General features: G+C 42.5%; 1 protein-coding gene across 2 annotated transcripts in view; it reads left to right on the plus strand.

The window, feature by feature from the left end:
• Window positions 1-317: 317 nt before the first annotated feature.
• The window catches only part of khdrbs3 (KH domain containing, RNA binding, signal transduction associated 3), a gene marked incomplete at both ends in the record, with an annotated part of 84,906 nt that continues 60,914 nt past the window's right edge, over window positions 318-24,309 (plus strand). For both annotated transcript variants that reach the window (XM_084484455.1, XM_084484456.1), the window contains one exon: window positions 318-408. In XM_084484455.1, the coding sequence (XP_084340581.1) occupies window positions 318-408 (91 nt within the window). The remainder of the gene's footprint in view (window positions 409-24,309) is intronic.

Consider the following 24,309-nt stretch of genomic DNA (forward strand, 5'->3'; position numbering starts at 1 on the left):
GGAAAGAGCCTCATAGTTGCCAGTGGACACAACAGAGGGAGCTTCAAAAGAGCTTGTGTACACAGCGTAGATATTGTGTATCCAGTTGAGCCGTGATGAACGCCCGCGCCTTCAACTCCATGGGATAGAAGAACAGAGCCTCGCGCCGTCACGTCTGTCTAGAAGCCCGCGAACGACACCTTCCGCCGCGCGCATTTTTTCCATCCTCAGACACCGCGCGCTGAAAAGCACGTTCTGAGCTGAGCTCGATTAAGTTTATTTTCTGCACTATTTATCCACCGTGAACATTACACACACGGAACAGACACGGGGACAGCATGGAGAGCGAAAAGTATTTGCCGGAGCTTATGGCAGAGAAGGACACGCTGGACCCGTCGTTTCAGCACTCACTGCGGTTACTGGAACAAGGTAAATACCGATGCGAACCACTTAGACGTATCATAAGAGAGGGTTAGTAGCTCACGGTCTGGTGGCTACTTTTGTTTCTGTTTGGGGTGTATCTGTAACTTCGGTTTTAAAGTATCCTTTTGAAAGGCTATGGCTATTTCTGCAGGTCATTGTAACCCAAGCCTTGAAGTGGCCCCTCTTCTCATCGTAGGACTACTGCCAAGTTCTGGGGTCGACCGCTTGTGATTTGGCTGTCATTAACCTAATGTTTACATTTATGTGTTTTATACATTTATAATGTTATATTCAAGTAAAAGCCATACGTTCGTGGGTCATGGTTTTCCTAAGACACCACTAAAAGGCCCGAACAGACTTTCACAGCCATGAAACTTAGGAACTATTTTTCCACAATGGTAGTAGTAATAGTCCCGTTATCGTAGTAAAAACGACTGAATCTCAAGTGGAAACCCGATACAGTCATTTCTGACTTAAAAAGGATATTTAGAGGTGAGTTACGAGAGCTTGGAAAGAGTTCCCATCCACGTTTCCCCCCGCGGAAGAACTTCAGGCCGCTTAACTCTAAGATAATTGAATCGACGGCGCTTCACATTCCAAAGCAATTTGCCCTGGCGTTTAATTAATCCGCGAGCGGGGAGACTACTGCGTCAAGCCCTCTGTGACTGCTCCAAAGCTCTCTTCTAGGAGCATCCCCGTGGATCTTTTCAAGTGGAACGTGTACAAGGCATAGTATCCATTCCCGCGGATGCTCGCTACAGCCATCAAGTGCGCCGATGATTACGTGCTGAAAATAGGACTAGGTCGCTGTCACGGATTAGGATGTGTGTGTCGCTCACTGTACACATCTAAGTGGAGGAGGAGGAAAAACTTGAAAGCAGAAAGCTCCTTCCATAGTATTGATGATGCCATTGAGTATACCGTCTTGTTTTTGTTGTTGTTTTATTTAGGCTGATAATAACTTCATCAAGTATTCTATCTAGAATACGTCCCCTTGTAGGAAAATGGTCACAATCATATGCAATGTATACTACTTCTGCTACTACTGCGTACTGCTTATATAGTGCTGAAGTTTCATACTGTGGTATGGGAATTTAAATTTATTGTGAGGCTATAACAGTCACATTTTAGATGACAGACTAGAGGCAGCTTTTTATCTTGTTTTGCACAAAGCTGAGCTGGTACAATGTACTAAAGAGAAAAAAAAAACACCAGAATATACTTCAAATATCTTTATGTCAGCTGTTTAGTTCATGGCAGCAGCAGCCTTTGAGGAACTGAGACAGAAAGATAAGGCTCTGTTCACTGGTTCGCCTTATCGGCTGCTTTTCAAGATCCCAGTTTGCTCTTTTGCAGAACATGGGCTGTATTTTACCTTCTGGGTGCTGGGGAAAACTGGAGACAGTAGAAAGAAAAAAAAACAGGGGATAACTTGTGAGGGAATCAAATCGTGCTTTTAAAGAATAAAGACGGAATAAATAGTGGAATGCCTGCTTCACCCGCAACTGAGGGAGTTCAAATCCGTATCACAAATCAGATATCGTTAACCAAACACAGAGCTTCTGCTAAACACATCTTTGGATGAGAAGGCTTTGGGTCTCCATCACTGAGAAGGCTTTGGGTCTCCATAACTCCGTCTCAATGACATTTTCGGGAGCATAGAGCTCACTCTTTGGTTTGGGGAAATCTGGCATAAGACAGTAGGTCACAAGCTGAACAACTGTAAATACTGATATATTTGGTACACAACAGATTGCACAAGATGCAGTTATTCTAAAGGACTTCTAAAGGTTTCTGCCGTCTTATCATTTAGCAAATTTGCGGGGAAGGTAGATGGCGAATATTGGATTGTTCCAATGTTGGCTGATACCAATTTCCATGGTGCTAGGTGTGTAGGTTTCTCCCAAATCACCAGAAATGATGGGGACCGAATATTTAATGCTTCAGGGATGTGAAAGCTGTGTTGATGGATAGCTTTGACATAAGCTCTTACAGCACACACACACACACACACACACACACACACACTCTCTCACACACACACACACACACACACACACACACACACACACACACACACACACACACACACACACACACACACACACACACACACACACACAGGAAAACCTATATGCTCACAAATGCATAACAGTGATACATGAAAACTACTAAGTTCATTTAGCAGACACTTTCAACAAGAGCGTTTTACAAGTGTGGTGCAGAACTATCAAAGCATGAGAACAACCACAAGCGTATTTGTTCATGAATCCAAATTACAACTGAGGGGTCTAAGATATGTACAATATGTTCTGCTAGCGATGTAGAAGGTGTGCTAAAGCGTGTGCATCAGTAGGTATGAGACTGAAGCCTAGCTGCTCATTAACTTGTGGCAACGGCCCCAAAGTGCATCCATCATTTGAAATGCCTGCCAACACAAAATACGACAAATTTGGATGCTTAGTTAGCATAAATTTTAATTTTGTTATTTCTTTGCGTGAGAGCAACGGTCAGACAATCTCACACAGCACTTTTTGTAGAAGCATTTTTTACATATTTGTTGAAATTCTCTTTACATCTCAACAACAATCACTAACTCAAATTCTCAGATTTTTCTTTTAATAAATACGCTATCTGTGGCCACCGCAGGCCTGTCACAAGCCCAACCAATTATTTAAACTGGCCCTAATTAAATTAATGGATGGTTTACCTGTCTGTCTGCCTACCTACCGGCTACCTGGTGTCCATGCACTCATTGCACATGAGTCTTCCACTAGGCTAGGCAGACCTCAGGCTGAAACTACTGAGCTAGTCACGTGTTTTGGGTCTGGGGCCTTGGACGGAGGCTTGAAGAGAGGGGTTCTTTCAAAATCTATCTTACTTTACTTTACTTACTTACGGTTTCTCAAAATTGTCTGCCCTAGTTCTAAATTATCTTTATTTCTTAATTCCAATTCTATTGTTTTTTGTCAGAAGGGAATTGATTTTATTTAAAATCTACACAGACAACCCGACACACACACACACAGACACACAGACACACACACACAGACACACACACACACACACACACACACACACACAAACACACACACACACACGGGCAGTGTGCAGCCCACTCCTTTTAGGACCTCTTGCCTTGGTCAGAGGTCGTAACCATGGTGTCTCTGTCGTATCTCTTGTCTTTTGATAAAAGGTTGAGAGCCCCAGCAGGAGCCCAGCAGAATGTTTGCATTGCTTTAGCCACCGTTTGCTAGCATGCAGTTAGTCTTGAGTAGTATTACAGTAGAGAATATGCCATTATCTTATTTACACGTGATTAGCTGCCGTGGTGGTGAGTTTTCCTTTATTTTTTCAAATGCAATGCCCTCAAGTATGACACACATATCAAGCTTTAGATAAATAAAGATTAGATGCCATGAAAGAGAAAAAGGGGATATTTTTAGGCGTACTTGAGTTGTGCCCCCCATTGAGTCTATGCCTAGGAAGTGAACAGAAATAGGTGTTTCGGCATCGGATCAAAGGCACAGCTATCGTTGTGTTGGGGAAAGAAAACAGTGCTAGATGGAGATAATGATCCATAGCCGGCCAGTGTGGCACACACACACACACACACACACACACACACACCTGCAGATGTGGTGAAACCTTGGTGAAACTTTCAAGCAAAAAAGTTTGGGGGAAAAGACTAAAAATACGGCCTGAAGGCATTAAGTTGCGTTTGCCGCTGATAGATCTTTCTCAAACTCCCCCTTCCCCATACCAAGTTTTTCCAGATTCCAGATTTTCCATATATTAGAAGGACTTTTACTTGGTAAAAGCATGTTAAGATCCAACCAGGCCTATGACATGCCATGGTGATGGTTAAGGTTTATCAACCTTAACCAACGGCATTTCATTCCAAGTAAATCATCAAGCAAAACACTCCCCACATAAATTTCATTGTTAATATGTGATGCGTTGTCAGTGGCCATTATTGGAGCAATGAGAGGGTTGATTAGGTTTTTATGTCTTAAATGTGGCCTTCTCCTGGATGCAGCTCTATGTTTAAGCTGACCATAGTTGAACATCAGTCTGTCAATAATAATAAATATCTGTATTATAGATATCCTTGTTCCACACTAATCCCAAAAAATAAGCTGTGTGAGATAAATCAATATGAATCTAGGCAGATAGAAAGTTATATCATGTAACCAATTTCCTGTGACATTGCGATCAAGGAATGTATCTATAGTATGCAGATAGAAGGTGATATCATGCAAGTAATATCCTGTGAGATTGTGATGCACATTGTCGAACTAATAACCACTATGCAAGAAAACAAAGCACTACAAATTAAACAGTATGACATGATATCCCTCTTACTTTCTGATTGCAGAGTACTGAGTACATTCTGTACTCAGAGTACTGAGTACAGAATAATTGTATGTCTGTGCCACAATTTAAAACACTTTTAGAAAGTCGTAGTGCAAGGCAAGGATACACAAAGCCACTCAAAAAAAAATGCTCATTCATAAAAAATGTTGTAGGTGTGAACTGAAATGAACAAATACAAAATGCTCTTAATATCCTGGTCAACCAAATTATAAACGGGTGAATTGAGTGGAATCCCGTGGGCCAAATTATCTTCATCCATCGACCAGGTGGTCAAACAATCACGTATAGACAAGTTAGTCCAGTGTGGTAAATACTGCATTCATATTTCAAATGGCATACATGGATCTTTTCTTAGTAGCGGCATGCACTCCTCAGGGCTTGGCCTAAAGCCGTCTGCAAGCAAGATTGTCCAAAAGAGGATCCTCTTGTTTCTTCCTAAATAATGCAGAGCGGGCTTGTTTAGCGGCACCAGGCCCAACGGCTTTCTCATGACGGCTGATAGCTCCAGTAGCTGGTAACAAGATCAGCTAGAGATGAGGAGAAAAAAGTTAAGGTGGCGGAGGCTAGTGACGTCCCCAGACCTGCCAGTCAGCAGCACAGTCCAGCCAGTTACTACAAACAGGTCAGTCAGCACAGACCAGGACAGTTAGATCAAACCAGTCAGTCATCACAGATGAAGCCAGTTACTACAAACAGGTCGGTCAGCACAGACCAGGACAGTAAGTACAAACCAGCACTAGGGATCTAGCGATTAACCGGTTTCGCTATTAAGCGCACTTAAAATGTCACAGTTTGGTAACTGTTAAGGCTTAGACTACCACTCTTTCTAAGAAAGTTGGGATCCAAAACAAAACTCTTGTGATTCAACTGCAGGACAGTAAGTACAAACCGGCACTAGGGATGTAGCGATTAACCGGTTTCGCTATTAAGCGCACTATTAAAACATCACAGTTTGGTAACTGTTAAGGCTTAGGCTATCACTCTTTCTAAGAAAGTTGGGATCCAAAACAGAACTCTTGTGATTCAAATGCACACCTTCATGTTATCAAAAGCCACCTATATTCACGTCTTGCAGTGGAAGTATATGTTTGCTTGTAGCGCTAGCGTAGAATTATACTATACCATGGGAAGTGCAGTGATTAATAACACCTGCATAAGGGATGTTCTCAATTACATGTTATAATTTTGACCAAAACTGGAAACAAACAAAAACATATAACAGAAAAAAGTTTAATGATATCAATCATTGTACAATAGAATAAAAATGAATACGAAAAAATAGAAAGGTGAAAAAAAAGAAAGAAAAAAAACACAGTCAGCACAGCTGGTCTGTGCTGACTGTGTTTTTTTTCTTTCTTTTATTTATTTTTTCTTCTTTGTTTTATTGACACAGTCCAGCCAGACTGGCAGTCTGGCTGACTGCCCTTCTATGGCAGAATTCTGGTTGTGCTGCCCCTCATCTCCTTGAGTAGGAGGTAATGCATGCAATGACATGGAGTCATTTATCGCTATCATCCACTGGAGCAAAACACCAATGCATAGAACCAAAAGAAGCATAACAACTAATTACTATTAGAATACTAATTAAATGATTGGCATTGTCGAGACAGTTTCATTTGTTGTACTGTATCTCAGAGGCAGTGGCCAGTGTGTAGAGGAGGTATGAATGGGAACGCAGGTTGAGGGGAGTAAAAAACAAACACGGAGGTCATTCCTGAACGGATTGCACTGCCAACTGCCACCACTGTTTGCAAACACGTAGTCTTTAGAAAACCCAAATGAGGCGAAGAGTAAGGTTAATTGAAACCTGGGGGAGGGGAAGGAAAAGTAGGCCTACCGCTGCGGTCTGACAGGGACTACTCCGGAAACTCAAAGAAAAATGGACACCCACAACAGCGTTGTGGTTTGACCTTTGCATTCAGCTGCTCAGATCCTTGTTCACCGTCCGACTAAAACCTATTTGCTGCATGTGGCGGCCACACGGCTCTGGGCTGAATAGCTGAAAGGCAGCTGCGCCATTTCACACCGGCCAGAATGTCTTTATTGCTGTGCGTGGGAGACAAGTGTGGTACCCCACTTTTCTGTAAAATGTGGTGTTTGTGTTTGTGTGTGTGTGTGTGTTTGTGTGTGTGTGTGTGTTTGTGTGTGCCATTTTGGTGGCTGTAAACTTTTGCCCAGCCTATTTCCTCATATGTCAGTATCTGTTGGAGGAAGTATTAAGGAAATAGGCACGGCTCAATAAATGTAACCCCTCAGTTCAGTTTGTGCGCTCCAATGTCTTCTAAACATGAGAGGGAGACATTTTTGTCCCGCACCTGCAGTGTGTCTGTGTTATGTCTTCCCCCTCTATCCAGAGACAGAGGGCCTTTTGTTTGGGACATTTGCAGAGTTTAAATCACAGGGCTTCCTGAAAACCACAACCCTCTTGGGGAACATATGCAGAAGTATGCAGGGATTATGTGCACTGTGGAAGAAACAGGGTACAGGTTCTCGTTGCTTTAGTTTGTACGGTCTTGGATCTCATTAAATTTTGAGTTTCTAGGCATTTGGGGTCTTGTCACCAATGAGTGTTATTTCCTCAACATTAATAAAGTGCTTGTCCAAATGTAGATCACTTCTTTACATTGATTTTCTTTCTAATTGGATTTTGATTGGATTGGGTTTAGTAAGTGAGACAGAGTGTGTGAATATTGACTTAGGAGAATAGTTTATTCTTTGTTTGTTATTTTTGTTAGATTTCAGGCCCTTTTGTGTGCCATTACCTTGATCTCCTGTCAGACAGCCAGCGCTGGTTTTGTTATTCCTCTTCTATTTTTTCTAATAATAAAGTCTGGTCCTGTATCGTATCGTTGATGTCATCTCGTCTGGTTGCCACCTCTATGGAGAGGATGGGGAGCTGGATTAGCTGCCTTTGACTTCCGCGACTGAGCCCATCCATTTGGTGTAATCCAACTCAATTTAATTATGTTTATCGTTCCACCTCGAGGAGCAGCCACGGCGCACCTCTTCCAAGATAAGCCCCCCGAATCTACTGCCTTCTTTTTCCTTCTCTCAGTTTTTTTTTATTTTGCTTTGCTGACAGTGTAATCCCTGTGGCCTCATGAACAGATACAAGTCTCTAAGACTGGCTAGGAGGAAGCAAAAATGGTTGGTTTTACCTCCATATAATGCTGGTAGCAGCAGCTCAGTTTACTCTCTCATGTCAAGCCAAATAGAGTATATCTGATAGTAATGCACAAATTAAGTAACTGGTATCTCATATTAGTCACGTAGCCAAATAACAATTGGTAATAATTGGTTGGCAATAACATCTGAGAATATCAGCTCTAACCCGTCAGAGGTGTTGAATTGGTTATACTGAGGAATACATTATTTGCTTACCAAAATGGCTGCAGTCATTTGGCATAGTAACTTGAGCTATTTCCTTCCAATCCTGGGTCAGTGGTTTAATGCCCACCTGCATAGGTGGGCTGTCTGTTTCACTGGTAGTCCAGAGACTCTTATTTTGAAAGGCTATAAGAAACCGCAAAGGTGGTTCAGCACATGTGCCTTGGTTATTGGCCATGCCAATAACCATGCTACTTAAAAGACTTCCTGCCTGCCTGTCTACCTTCCTGTCTGCCTGCTTTATGTCCTGGATCATCAAGGTACTGCATTATATTAAAGGAAAGTGTGTGTAGGGCGCTTTTCATTTTTCCTTTAAACAAACTAAAAATACCAGAATATATAGTTCATCGTTAGCACTGAAGGATCTCAATGAACCCAGTTTTTCTGCTGTATAAACGGGGACAATATCTTCTGGGATGTAATATGTCACTGCATCTGTGATTGCCTGCCACCGGGGCCCCTTCATGTCATAAGGAATGACAGTTGAAACTGCTGCTGCCAAGTTTACCTGCTTTTTTGCAGGCGTTTTGTGACTTGAGCTTGCATCTGCCTCTCTTGGACACCACCTGCATGTCTCTCTGTCGCAGGTTCTGGAATAAGGGTGTTCTGTTCCCCATAAACGTGGTAATATGTCTTATATGATTGTCATCAAAGTAATCTATGACAATTCGTCACAGTTATTTTTTATCTCATCATTTTTTACTGTCTGGCTTTCCATAGTCCTGGCAGCGGTTGAATGCAGGGTCCGGGGTTAGGGTTAGCTTCTCGGACACTTATAGTATAACAATATATATAGTTCTCGACAGCCAGTGAGCGTGTCCGTGAGAGAGTTAGGCTTCCCGGAGAACTGTTATAACGCTACTGTGTGTGTGGATGTGCCGAGCTTCATCTGAGCAGTGATTCATTTAGATGTCTGCGTCCGAGTGAGGGTTGAGCTTCTCAGTAAAACGTTGTGTTGCGCATTTTATATACGGCTGTGACGGGGGGCATAGCTACCGTCAAGCAATACGCTACCCGCGACAAGAGACTGAGTGCAAATGTTGCCTGTGTGTTTGTCTTAGTTGTCTATGTATTCCGTTACCTTCATACTGTTTTAAAATCATTTATCAACCATGTCATTTATCATACGCGCTACGGCAGTTTAATACAATCTTGCAAGTACCATCATTACAACTTTCTGTTTAATACCATTTACCATTAACGTCACCTGTTCTGTTGCAATAACCACTCAAACAAGTATGTCGTTGTCAAATTCCAGGTCCGTTTATTTTGTTTAAATGTTACATGTTAACACAGCGTAAATGTTCGTCTTACCAGCGTCTCGTCTAGTGTTTGTATTAGGGATTGTGTGCTGCGGCAACGGGGTTTAATTTTTGTGACTCTCAAGTCCATTTATTTTGTTTAGACAACAGTATTTTCTTTTTGTTAATTTTTGTTTTATTTTTATTGCCTTTATGGGCCTTAAATTGGGAAAAATAAAAAAGACCCCTTCATTTCCTATCCTTCTCGTCTGCTCCTGAGTGATTTACACCTAGCTCAAGACGCTCCTACACATCTACCCATGACAACGGCGCTCATTATGAAGCTCATTCACAACAACGCTACTAAAGAAGTATCACACATGCCCCCTCCTTCCCAGAGCTTGCTGCACACATTTAACAACTTTGACAAATAAGCCACCACAGGACTTTTGGCAGAGATGTGTCGAACGAAGTGCATATCCAAAACGCCTTGCAAAAACGAAAAAGGCAAGCGCATTAAAACAAAATTGCAGAAGCCATGACACATGCAAAAGTCACGACACAAACGCAAAAGCCACAAAACAATGGAACTGTGCGTCAGCGGATGTTGTCAATGAAAAGTCAGATTGTCCTTGATGTGGATTCAACCCACATTAAGAAACAGCATTCTGCAGTTGGTGTGGCAAGAACATCAAATTATTGTATAATACCAATATGACTGGCACAATTTAGGTAACGTTTAAGATTATTCATATTTTTATTTAGATTAGGCTATCCACATGCTATACTGTATCAGTATAGAATAATGGTCCACCGGCAATAATATATGGCCTGTTTCATTGTCAACATCTTTTGACGCTAACTTCCGTTGTGTTGTTCCAAGTTGTTCCAAGTGTGTTGTAGCTTTTGCAGGGCTTTGTTGGCTTTTGCGTACGTTTTTTCAATGAATGCCCTTGTGTTTTTTTGAATTTGTAAACATTTTTGATATGCAGTTTGTTCGACACGTCTGCCACCATTGTTTTCCACCTCCTACATGAAGGCCATTGTGAAAACTAAAACACTTTCAATAGATGTTATTTTTGGATCTGGTTATTCTGTGTGGCAGACAGAAAACATGAATAGTTTTTAGTTAATTCATTTTGTTAGTAAATAATTAAAAAGTTTAGTTAATTAAATATGTAAACATATTAAATTACCCAGGTTTTACAAATTTAAAACTTTTGGGGGGTAATCTAATTATGTGATCCTGATTACTGGCCAGGAGGTGCCTGCAGGTGCAGTGTTGCTGGAGCAGCAGACACAACAGACCGAAGCAGCTGCTGCAGCCCCTCACCTGAAGCCAACACAAACAACTGGCCTGATGGGGAAATTATTGCCCCAATTATTGCCCCGTGTCGACAGACATCAGCCCTCCGAGACGCAATGCCTCGTTTATGATGACTTTTGCTCTTTGAGACACAATATTGTGTAATTTCAAAAATGTACATTTGTGGTTGTTGAATTGTAGAGGACGACATATTTTAACTTGTATTGCCGCTGCTTCGGAATGGGATTTTGCAATATTGACTGCTGCAATCTGAAAACATCTCTTGAGGAAACAGGCGACTACACCTGGCACAGGTGTAGTCGTCATACATATTGAAAGCACCCTAAAAGCCACCTTGTACAAACTCAAATAAGAGTTGCAAACCTGGTCATGGTCATTGGACTGCTTCTTTTTTTCTGGTCAGTTAACTGTATTCATTTATTTGGATTCACACCTTTTGGACTGCTACTTCGTATTTCCCTACTCAAAACAGGAAATGCCTCCATGCTTTCCTGCCACAGCTGGCTCCACTGTTGGTTCTGTTTAATCATGTGTGCAGAGTGCCAGATGTTACAACCCACAACAACGACTTGTAGAAAGAGAGCTGAATATTAAGAAGAGAGTAGACTCACCCAAGTCTGGTTTCCTTGCCCTCCAGCTTGCCTTAAGTCTTTTGTACCGACTTACATCAAGCGTGGCAGGCTAATGAGTTTAATAGCTGTTTTTCTCTTCTTTCTGTCATTAGTATTTATAGCTCTTTCTGTTGTTTGGACTCAATTATCTTGTTATACTGCTGTTTCCAGCAGAGTAGTACTGGAAAGGTAAACATAACAGCTCTAAAAACAGGTTGCTTACACATGTCTCCTAAATGCAAATCCAAAAAATGATGAGCTAAATAGGTTGAGTTGAGATGGACTCAGTTCCTAAATCGCTGGCGGCCTTTAAGTGTGATTTTAAACATATGTGGATGTGCTGAATTTCATACATTAAGTAAGCATCCCCTTTTTTTCTCTTTTGCTCAAAATGTAGGCTCCCACTAGATTTTAAGCCAGTGCCTTGCTTGTTATAAAGCTAGGGATAGAGAGAAGAGAGGGAAAAAAAAAACGACAAACCTAGATTTTCCATGGTACCGCCCATGAATCTTTAATGATGGAGCGTGGCTGGGGTTGTCTGAACGAAAGTTAAGTGCATTTTCTGGGTTTTTGGAGCAGGAAGGAGTTATCCTGTAAATGCACAGAGAAAAGTAGAGAGAGAGATGGCTCCTCGTTTAGCACCCGTGCATGGAGACCTCCTCTCAGCACCCCCACCCCCCGCTGTGCTGCCTGGCTTCCACAGGGCTCCCGCCTCTATTTTGAGAGCCAGTATTACAGACTAATTGTGTTCACATTCCTTTTGGGGGACATATTTCTTCCCCCCTCTGCCCACTTTCTTACTCTTTTTTTCTTCTTCTTTTTAAAGAGAAAAATTAGAGAGTGCTATCCTGCATAATTTGTAGAATTTGGAAAGGAGAGCTTTTAAGGAAGCTAACTGCGAATTTATTTAATGTTCTACAGATCTTGTTAAACCTGGAGCTGCAAAACGGTCGTTTTGCGTTGCGTTTTATTGTAGTGTAAAATGCTCATTAAATCTTATAGCCATGCTATAAACCTAGGGGTCAAGTGCATGTTGTGTTCTCTGATAACAAGTACAGGTGATTTGGTCTTTCCTCACTAATACAATCATTCTTTCACTGCTTGTTTGGTTCTGAAACCATAGCTCATACTTGCTCCCTGACCTGTTATTTGACAACATTGCTTGTTAAAGTTTGACCTGGGATTTGACAAGGAAAAGTCTTGTTAAAGCTGCTCTCTCTCTCTCTCTCTCTCTCTCTCTCTCTCTCTCTCTCTCTCTCTCTCTCTCTCTCTCTCTCTCTCTCGTTCTTACCCTTATCTTATATTTTGAGTGTCCAGGCAATCATTAATAAAATCGTCTTTACATTTATATAGAAGGTAAAGGTATTACAGAAGCCATGTGCCTCCATACATATACATATCCTACATATCCTTATACAGTACACACACACACACACTCTTTAGCCACAGTGTCAGACCGATCACCGTCGTGAGTGGCTGGCTGACGGGCTGCATGACAACGAGCGGCCTCTCCAGTGAAGAACATGATTGTAATTAAAGCCGGCAAGCGATCCAAACAGCCAGCACCCACTGTACTGTGGGATGTCAATTAAGAGAGCCCAACAGAAATCCAGCCTATAGATCAGCGGTCGTGCGGCGCAGGCCTCCAGCGACGGGCCGGGGGGTTTTAATTGCTGCCTGATCAGCAACGGAGACGAGTTTATAGCAGACGGAGGAGAAGACGGACGAGGGGGGGAGGGGGGTGGTGGTGGTGGTGGTGGTGGTGGTGCAGGCAGGCAGCAGCCTGGGGATGGTTTTCCAATCGCTGTGGTTGTTTTATTGACAAGTTTTGCATCCATTCGTAGAGCTGATAAGAACACGGGAGTGGAGCCAGCCAGCAGACGCAGGCACGCGAGCACTTGTTTGAGGGGCGGAGGGGAGGTGGATCACGTTTCCGTGGCCTGGGAACCCGAGACGTTTTTGGGGCTGCGCACATGTGCCGCAGAGTTTCCGTGGCGACGATGATAGTCACTGCAGGCATTGTCTAAGGGGGGAAGGGGGGAGGGGTTATCTTAAAATCAGACACAGCAGAGCAGCCTGGCTCGTGGTCCGTGACCTGCTGAAGGAATCACAACAGCAGATGGCTTCAAATAGACAAGGACCTTGTGCACAAACAGAAAACAGCTGCATGGGTGTCACTCCTCATTCATGCGCTCTGAGCGGCTTACGAACCTTCCTGAAAAAGAGCGGTTTGATGGTGTGTGCATCCTGTAATGGTGCAACTTCAAGATTAGTAAATTGTCTAATTGTACATATTCTACAAATTAACTAAGTAATGAAAACACATCCATCCCACAACAACTGCTCCAACTCCACACCCGCCGTGGGCATTGGGGATCCACGACGAGCAGACGATCTTACGATCTTACGACCAGATGTGTCACAGATATACTTTTCAGAAGTGCATTATCCCCACTGAGCTACTGAGGGGGCCCAGTGTGAGGTAATTGTCCTGCCCGCTGTGAGGGAGAACCCAGCTCAGAGGAGCCGTGCTGCGTCACACACGTCCGATTCCTGTTTATCTGAAGAGAGAGAGATAGAGCGAGAGAGAGAGAGAGATCCCTGCATTGTGGGCCGTTATTTGCCAATAATATACGTATGTTGTATATATGTTTAATGATGTACAATTATGTAAATCATGCGTTTCATACATACACTTTCTATTCAGATATAATTGTAAAGGTTTAAAGTCTTAATGTGTATTTATCTAGTTTGTATCTTAAAGTAACCTGGACATATCTGTAGTCAACGCTGTTTGATTTTGATTTAAATAATGGCTCAATCTTACACATCGCGACTTATAATTATAATTATATTATAATTATAATTGCATGTAGAATGTAAATACAGTAACCTGAAGAAGAAATGTATATTCCAGTTCTACACCACTTACTACTTTATATGTGAGGTATAAACTACTTAGTGGGTCCATTTAATTGCGTTTTTATAGTACTTAACTTTTGCATTGGGTTTGACCAAAGCCACACACTGGTGTGTGACACGCAACGGAAACCACACAAGCCGAGTACGCCATGGCCAATGCGCTCTTTCTGACATACAGGAGGCAAGCCTACAAGGCTATGCCACAATCTACATCCACCCCCCACCATCCTAACACTTCACAAATAAAGCCCCCGGCTACCAGTGGCGTCTGCCTCATTATCATATTTATTTAAAGTATCATGTGACCCATTTTGTTTCAGACGCGCGTTTGCGCTTGTCATGATTGAGTGGGTCCATACTTGAGGGCAGTCTCACGAGATGCTGCAGTGCGTATGGGAACGCTTCTGTCCAGGCCCGGTAATAGTGCCTGTCCTTGTCATTAAAGAACGCATGAGCGCACAGACACACACGCACACACACGCACGCACACACACACACACACACACACACACACACACACACACACACACACACACACACACACACACACACACACACACACACACACACACACACACACACACACACACACACACACACACACACACACACAATCACCCTCATGTACGTGCGCACACAGAGTTCGGAAAGATTGTTTTAAATTAAGTGCCTTACTTCGGAAAGATTTTTTTAGTAATGGAGGCTACCTATTAAGGCTACCTGTAAGTGCTCTTTACCTTTGGATGATTAAAAAAAAAAACGTTCTTCCATGTTGGCTAGATATAATATACGCCGGGGAGGAGACGTCGACATGCTGGCCGTCGGCTGCCCTTTGTACAGTACACCCTGACCATTCGCATATCCCATGTCTGATGGACGGCCACGATGGCGATAATAACCTAAGAAAGAGAAATGTGTCGGTGTGTTTACCACCGCCGGCTCCACACATCAGCATAACCTCTGAGGCTTGACCCTGTCAGTTTACGGTAAACACACAAAGACACCGCTCCATAATAGCCGAGCAGTGCTGGCTGTTAATAGAAGATAAATAGCATGCAGGCCAACGCTCACTGATCCACATTATTGAACATGCTCCATGGGATGTTCTTTTTCTTTTTTTTTATGGACTCAGCTGTCCCATGTCCCGCTCGTATTGATCCAGCAGTAACAAATTTATGGTTATGTTTCTTCAATTTGCTCAGTTTGAAACGTTGTTTTCTCTGGCCCAAGTCTCATTGACTTTTTCTTATTAATGTTTGCTCACAAAAGGACCCAGATGTACTTTATCCATCCATCCATCTTCTCTATCCCAGCCTCCATCCATTCATCTCCTCCATCCCTCCATCTTTCCATCTATCCATCTATGCATCTATCTAGCATACCCATCATCAACCACCCATCATCAACCACCCATCATCAACCCATCTTCCATACATCCATCCCTCATGCATCTGTCCCAGGAGGGTGTCAACATGGTTGCTGTGGTTACTCTATCAATCAAATTCTGTGACCTTCTCCAGGCTTTAGCCCATGGGGGTCAATGCAGCTATTGGAAATCATTGCTTGTGATACTTGGAATGTTACAGTAAGGGCTGTGCGATATAACAAATTGACTCGATCTCTACTCGAAATAGCTGTGTGAGATACATCAAATTATTATTTCGTAAGTATCGAGTATTTCATGGTCATCTGGGTTTTGTCAAGCGGCAGCAAAAGACCTTGGTTTCGTGTTTAAAACATTCTCCGGTGGCTTTCTCCCTCTCCCTCAGGCAGTATCGTGAGTGAGGGGTAAAAAAAACACTCGCGTCACACACTCACCAACCAGTGTTAATTTCGTTGACGAATAATTTTCGCCACAGTTTTCATCAACAACATGTTTTCACTGACAAAACGACTAAATTAAAATCAATTTAGGATGACAAAAACTATGAGAAATCTACTGACACTTTCGTCAACAAATAAAAACGAGACAAAAATGTTTATGGGTTGATTTGGGAAGAGATCAAATCAGAACTAATTCTCTTTGTGTGGGGACGTTGACTGCTCGTCCCGCCCGGCAGGTCAACTAGCATGCTGTTGCTGTGTCGCAAGTGTCCCTTTGTAAACAGTGGAGCAACAATCGCTGGTAAAAACACAACCAACTTGAAGCTTCATTTGCAGACGAGTCATCCTGAAATTCATGCAAAGGTAAGCATACTTAAACTTTTTTTTTCTTTTGATCTAATGTTATTGTATCAGCTAACACTAACTGGTGTGTTTTCGCTAAACTTGGAAATAATACAAGCTGAAAGAAACCACTGCTGTCCTGTAACTGTACCGGAGCTCCGTGCTGTCCACACCACAGCGGTCCACAGAAACACAGGATTCACTGTGGTTTCTGTGACATGAGAAAAACTTTTAAAATACTAATGTTTAAAAACACAAAGCTATTTTAGTGGGAAAGCCACACAACAGAAAGCCACGCTTACATACATTAACGTTCTTATGACGGGAGAAAGGAGCAGAAATGTAGTATAGAGACAACTTGGAGAGTATAGAGACAACTCACAGCTCCCCCCCCCCCCCCAACAACAGACCAAGGAGGACGCCATAGCAAAATGCATTGTACACACATGATTACCAGTCCGAATGGTTGAAGATGAGGACTTTGTATTAATGATTGATACAGTTGATACAAGGCTGACTGTTCCTCAGAAAACTAAAATAAGCAATCTGATTGACAAACATTATGAATCATCATTGGTGTTTTTGCAGTTTTTGCAATTTTTCATTTTTCTGCAATGAAAAAGCAAGGCCTTATCCTTTTTTATATGAGACTTGATTATATTTGTATTTGATTTTAAGATAAATAAAGACGATATCACAACAGTTAAGTCTGTCTGTATATTGCATGTTTAAATCTTAATACCATTCCATAATAGCAGGTTAATAGATATTTCCTCTAGGAGTATGAGTTCGGAAATTCTAGAGAAACGTTTAAATAATGCTTTACACTTTAACCCGTTAAATTTTAGTAGACTAAGATCTAAATTATATTTAGTCGACTAAAACTAAAACAATTCAGATGAGTAAAATATGACGTAAACTAAATTGCATTTTAGTCAAAAGACTATGACTATAGTCTAGCCTAACTAAATCAAAACTTGCTGTCAAAATTAACACTGTTAGTTCAAAAGTACAAAAGGTAGTCCATGCCACGCACATTTTCTCTCTCTCACTCTAACAAGTACACATGTCAAGTACACATTGCCTGCCTCTTAACTGCTCTGTGTTGGTTTTGGTTCTCCTGCCCTGAGCCATTAAGGAAGGGAACGCTCAATTCAAAAGTGTGCAGAGAAAAATTACGTTTTGCAGATCTCTCTCTCGCTCTCTCTCTCTCTATTGTGAGTGTTCCAGTGGTTCTCAGTAGTCAGGTTTATAGCTGGGAGATCTATTTTAACCTTCTATTTTTAAAATAATTTCATGAAAGCACTTTTCTTATTTAAATGTCTTCATCAGGATTTCCACTTGAGTTTGCACTGTACTGCTCTAAGTTCTGAGCAGCTGTTTCATATTGCCCCTTTGTTGTAATTTTGAAGATTGCTTTTGCAGTTTGTGCTTTGCTAGAATAAAAAAATAGTCTTATTTCAACTCAATTGTGACTAATCACTAACATCAAAATATTAAATGTTTTGATGGAAACCACCTGTGAAGTTAACCAAGAATGGTATATAATCTGCAGGGATTGTAGTGAAAACAGTAAAGGGTAAAAGTGAGATTTCATGGGGTCCTTTAAAGGAGATTCAAAATATCGAGATATATATTGCATATCGTGAAATGGAGGAAATGCAGAATTACATGAATAGCACTTGTCCCTCGACAGCAACCTCTGACCTCCGGCATTTACTGATAGGGGAAGTGTTTTCTCCACAGCCTTTTTCATTATGAATATCACAGGCTTGGCGGATGCCATCATTGATAGATGAGTTCTCCTTTCGGGACAAGCCTCACCAACAGATCACCCCAGACAACACATTACCACCCACGCCGTCTCAGGCTGGAGTTTCATTAGCCTAACCCGAGTCAAATACCTGGGAGCTCCAACTGATATTTCAACGGAGACATCATTAATTAGATATGCATTTGCTGCTGTCGCACCCCTCTGGGGGTGAGCGGTGGAAGGGTGTCTGCAGGGCCACGGTATACAGGGTCTAAGACCAGTTGGACCAACAACATACTTGATACCTTGATAACCACCACTCAAAAAACCCTTCTTCTTATTATTATGCACTTGCTTTAACCATGCTCTTATGTTTGTGTCTATTTTATAATTCAATGACCAAAATGATTAATGATTAATTAAGCTTCCATGCATTATTATCTCTTAATAGTTATTAATCTGAATTAATACTTTGATTGTTAATATCTCCATTAATTCCTCCTTCAGTCTTACATCATGGTCATTATCATGTGTAAGGTTCATGCATATGCATTTCATCTTCAGCTTCAGCTGAAGCTTCACAGACAGTTATTCATTTATTTGACTATAGCATTAGCACTGGCAATACTGAGGGACTTTTGTCAATCAAATGTTGACCTAAAGTTAACCTACGGTTCACACAGTGCATGATGCGCTCTAGAGTTCTTGGTCCCTCGAAATAAGGAAATAAGCCCAGTTTAATGTGCTATTTTAATGAATACGGATTGGATTTAGTTACAAATGAATGAAAGAAACTCATTATGATGGTAATGATAGTAACATTATGAAAGCATTTATTATGGGATGCTTTGATGCATTTCAATCTCATATTCATCTCCAATGTGTTGAAAGAGGGGGGGCAGGGAGAGACGTGAAAACACATACTGTACATACTGAGGCTTTTACAATTTAATCTTTAATAAAACAACTATCTTTAGAATAAGAAATGCAAGTCTCATTTTGATGTTTTTTTGTCTTTTTGCGAATAACATGGCAAAAGTGGAGTGTGTATCTGGCCTCTCTCGTCCAGACCTGAGCCTCATTATTACCTGCCCACAGCTGCTAGTAAGCTTTTCAAAGACATCCAAGGTTTCCCGCAGCACTTAACAGCTTAGGCGGCCACCTAAGCAACACAGGCCTGCCGCCTTAACTACGACGTCCGCAACATTTTTTTTGTGAATATTATACAAAGTATAAAATAAACTTCATTCACTCTCTCTGGGACCTAGTTAGACGGTAAACGCAGACGTCAAGGCGCAAAGTCTAAGTACTTTGTGGGCGGTTCTACGGCGCTGTTGCTATTATGACGGCGAGATAAATGAGCTTTGTGCCCGGCGCAAATCTAAAAATGGTTGCTGAAACCTGTAGGTGTGTTTTGGGCGTAACGTGCAATAAACCAATGAGAGTCCACCTGCCATCTCCTTTAAGACCCAGCGCATTTGATTTGGCAAGTTGATATTTTGACAGCACGTTGCAGTCTCCACTGAGACAGATGCATGACCACATGAATTTCAAACTTCAAATGGCTCAGTTTATGGCCAAATAATAGGCATAATTCACACATGAAATAGCGTTTTCTTCTTTCTTTCTTTCTTCTTCAACAGAAACACTGATTCGTCATGTAAATTGCGGCAAAGACAACTTAAAACATATAGGCCTATGATATGCGGACGCGGTCCTCGATGGCCGCAACTGTGGGTCTATTTAATGATATGTGGCAATACATTAACAAACATCGTTTGTTACCAGTATTGCATACATTATCGTTATCGACTTGTGTTCATAATATGCATGTGTCCCCCCGTTAATATACATCGCCATGGACTGTATTATGTGTTACGTGTTTAGTTTGCGTGTGTTTAAACAAATGGGTGCGCACACACACACGCACCAAGCATCACCCGCATTCATTCATTCTTTTAAACACTTGCGGTAAAACTATGTTTTCTCACGTCACGATCAAATACTCATCAATCCTAAAAGTAATGGGCTTGTACACGATATCTGTGTCAAGAACATATGTGTTTGCTGTACGGTGTTTGCAGATGCATTGATTTAAAAGTACAACTTACCACTGTATCAGCTGTTCTTTCCCAAATCATTTAACCAACCATTTACCCTAAAATTAGATTTTGTTTTGGAAGCCTGGAATATACTTTGCTCGAATGTATTATTGTTATTATTATTATTATTATTATTATTATTTTAATGCATGCCATAGCCTACTATACTTCATTCATGTTCATTCATGCAGCCCTATTGAAAATGTTTCCACAATCCACACGCTATTTCTATGCAGTTTCACACGTATGAATAATCTTTGACATCATAATATTTAAATCAGGTTAATAGTTTGCATGTTTGTGCTGTGTATAGCCTACGTGTGTGTAAGTGTAGGCTATGTTGTAGTTCCGACCTGCCATGGCACGTCAAAATAGCAACAACAACTGCGCTATCCGCTATAGACCAGGTATTTTTCGGTCAGTGGCACAATTGCATTGGCGCATTTTTTAGATCACTAAAATAGCACCAAGTATCATTTGCCCCGGAACACGCCCCTGCTTTTCGCCGACACGCCTCTTCAGGCGCAAGTGTAGTGGCGCCTGCAGGCTGCAGGGCAACAGTCAACAGCCTGCATGAAAATAAGCATAAATGGTCCACCTGTGAAAGAGTGCAGTGCACACAATGCCCCCCCCCCCCACGTCTGACGGCCTACCCCACCACCTTAACTACCACATTTTCTGCAGGAAACCCTGACATCCTTTAAAATAAATAAATAACATGGATCTTGGCATGCCATTTCTCATATTAATAAATAATAGGCAGAAAAAAACCAAATCCAAATCAATTGCAAGACATTATGCTAAGTAGTGCTAAGTATGGCACAATATTCAATTATCTATTCAGTATTTTTTCGTTTTCTCAAACCTCAGGCACTGGAGTAACCTCAATGCTAAATAACTAATCAATTAACATTTAAATAATATATATACATTAAATATGCAACCATAGTGGCCTAAAGTTACATGTATAGTATAGGGATGTTAACGACTCAGTATTTTGTGAGTTGACGTGTCGGAGTCATGAGTCGATAAATCAATCGTGGTTTTTTTTTGGCCCCACGGCTGCAGCAGTTGCGGAGCTCAAAGGGTCTGCGCTGTCCTCTAAGACAGCGGCCCGCCCGTCATATTGCAAAGGTTGCGCTCAGAAGCACACCAATAATGCATTTGATGATGATAAACAAAATATCACAGAGCATAGAGCAGGATTGTGAACATTTACCATCATGTCAATTTACAATAGGCATAATGTGTTGGCGTCGGCCGACTCATTTTTAAATGAGGATATTAATGCTGCGCACCTCCTCTTTGCAACAGACTTTAAAGGTCCCATGGCATGCTATTTTATGGATGCTTTAGGTATAGGTATTAGTGGGCCCCTAATACAGTACTTGAAGACGTTCAAGAAATTCAGCCTTGGTGTAGAGTTACAGCCACTACGAGCCAGTCCCACAATGAGTGCTCCACAAACACTCTGTTTTTAGAGGCGGGTCAAGGTGGAGGGTGGGGGTGTTTACAGTGGAGGAGAAGGGGATTGTTGCCTGCGATTGTTGCCCGGGGTTGTCTGCCTCGGGTTGGTTGAGAAGGAATTGGGAACCGCGACATGTCGCGGTCGCCCTCAGGGCTACCCGCCCAGCCCTGCTGCCGCGGCAGCGGTCCGTCGGAGCCCCTCTGGCCGCTGGCCGCCCCTGGGGCTGCCTGCTGAACGCTGGCCGCCCACGGGGCTACCCGCCCAGCCCCGCTGGCGCGGCAGCGGTCCGTCAGAGCCCCGCTGGCCGCCCCTGGGGCTGTGCACCCAGCCCCGCTGCCACAGCAGCGGTCCGTCGGAGCCTCCTCTGGCCGCCCCCGGGGCTGCCCACTGCCCGCTGAACGCTGGCCGCCCCCGGGGCTGCCAGCGGACAATCCTGGGCAACAATCCTTTTCTCCTCCATGTCGCGGTTCCCAATTCCTTCTCAACCAACCCGACACAGTCTAGGCTTTTCACCAAATGGGAGCTTTATGCAAGCTTGCGTTATTGTGTTGCGTGTTATGCGCCATAGCACCAACAGCAGAACGGTTATCCAAATATCAAAGAACACTTGCGTTACAGTGTGTGTATTCACACACACACATGTGGCGCTCGCACGGTCCTAGCTCATTGTCTCATTGGCAGGCCAAATTCTCTGGGCGGGCCAAGCAGAGAAAGGGGAGGTAACATGGCACAGTATGACGTCATATGGGAAGCCAAATCGAAGCGTTTCAGCTATCTTATCTTTTTTTACTTCTCAGTTTACATCTAATGCAATTTTTAGCTACTGGGGGACCATAGGGAGGCTAGGGGAACTCAACTTAATGTTAGAAAACCTCATAAGGTGAAATCTTCATGCCATGGGATCTTTAAGACATGAAACCATTTAATATGTTGTACGTGTTGTCATGCACGCAGGCTGCAACTCTGTCGGCTATTATCAATATTGTATCTCTCCGGTCAAATTGTCAGATTGAAATTTGCTAATAATCTGTCTAAATAATAGTCTGCTGACACTGCTCCTCTTATCAATGCCGTAAGCCTGCGACGAGATGCCCTCGCTGTGATTTCTCCACAGCTTGCGAAGTCCTCATATGCGATCTGAATGACATTAATGCAGAGTGGGCCAAGCTCGTGTTCCCTGTCTCTAGTGTTTTGTGTGCTTTGACCGGCAGTGGGTCTGCTTATAGGTCGGAATGAAGCGGCCACCGATTCTTGACAGGATGATACTTTATTCACACAACTGGACTCGTTCGTTTCTTCACTAGACTGACATACGCTGCCGCTCGCTCTCCTCGCTCGTCCGCGCACTCGCTCACTCGCTGCCACACACACACTGCCATTCTCGCACACACACATACGCTACTCGTAAGTTCATGTTTTTTCCCATCAATTAATCAAGTTATACTATTATACATGTTGCATTCTATACGGCCTGATTATGTCATCATTTAAGCTACATAGCCTAATGCCGCTAAGGACAGGATCTCACAGAGAGAGCCTGCTCCTTCGCTGTGCATTTTCTCCAGCCGCAGTCATAGACGGTAATACGTCCATATGTGAAAGCAGCTTGGCGACATGGCATGGTGTAATCTGGCTCGAGAAATGCAATCAGATCGCGGAACCCCTTCACTTCGACTACGCTTATGGGCAGCATATCTCCGGCTATATTTTTTTAACGTTTTGAACAGGACATTTAAGAAGTTTATACATAAAAAATATATATATATATCAAAAAACGATTTTCCGAGAGTCGAGAATCGATCGTTGAGTCAACACATTTTTAACATCCCTAGTATAGTATATATATACTGTATATATAGCAGGAATATGAACAAAGTAGGCCTCAAATTTTTATTTTTCACCACATTTTAATTATTTGCAATCTTTTTGTGTAATTGCCAGATACAGAGCTTTGTTTGTGTACATAGCTCATCCCATAGAAAAAGAGTCTGTGTGTGTGTGTGTGTGTGTGTGTGTGTGTGTATAGGCAGGAGGAGGAGTGAGGACGACACAAACACACCCACTTTAACATACACACACATACACACTCAGGGAGACACAATGTAAACAAAGACACACTGGCTAATGTTGGCTACTGTAGACTACCATAGGTCGGTACTGGTACTGTTTTGAAGGTTGGAGGACCACTGTTTGCTTGATCCTGCGGTACACTTTACCGTTCCAGCTCTGGGATTCAGGGCTCTACGGCCACTAAGGCGTTGACAGACACGTCTGATGTGGTGTGAAGGCTGATTCTCACTTATAGATGAAAGCATGACACATCTTCCATGTGCAGCGCTGAAGCGCCACCTCACCAGGCACCTCCCCCTGTTTCCTCTCACAGCCGTATTAAATCCAGTGCTTTCATGCCACATCTCCCTTATCTGTCAATTGATATTAGCGCATGTTTGGCTCCTTCAGCAACAGCCCCGCCTCCCACAGAAACACACTTCTACAGAATTACATTTGGGTCCACAACTATTTCTACAGATGCAGCGTGTAGTGTGTAAGCAC

The sequence above is a fragment of the Micromesistius poutassou genome, assembly GCF_964030765.1.
Source record: "Micromesistius poutassou genome assembly, chromosome: 20".
Taxonomy (NCBI): Eukaryota; Metazoa; Chordata; class Actinopteri; order Gadiformes; family Gadidae; genus Micromesistius; species Micromesistius poutassou.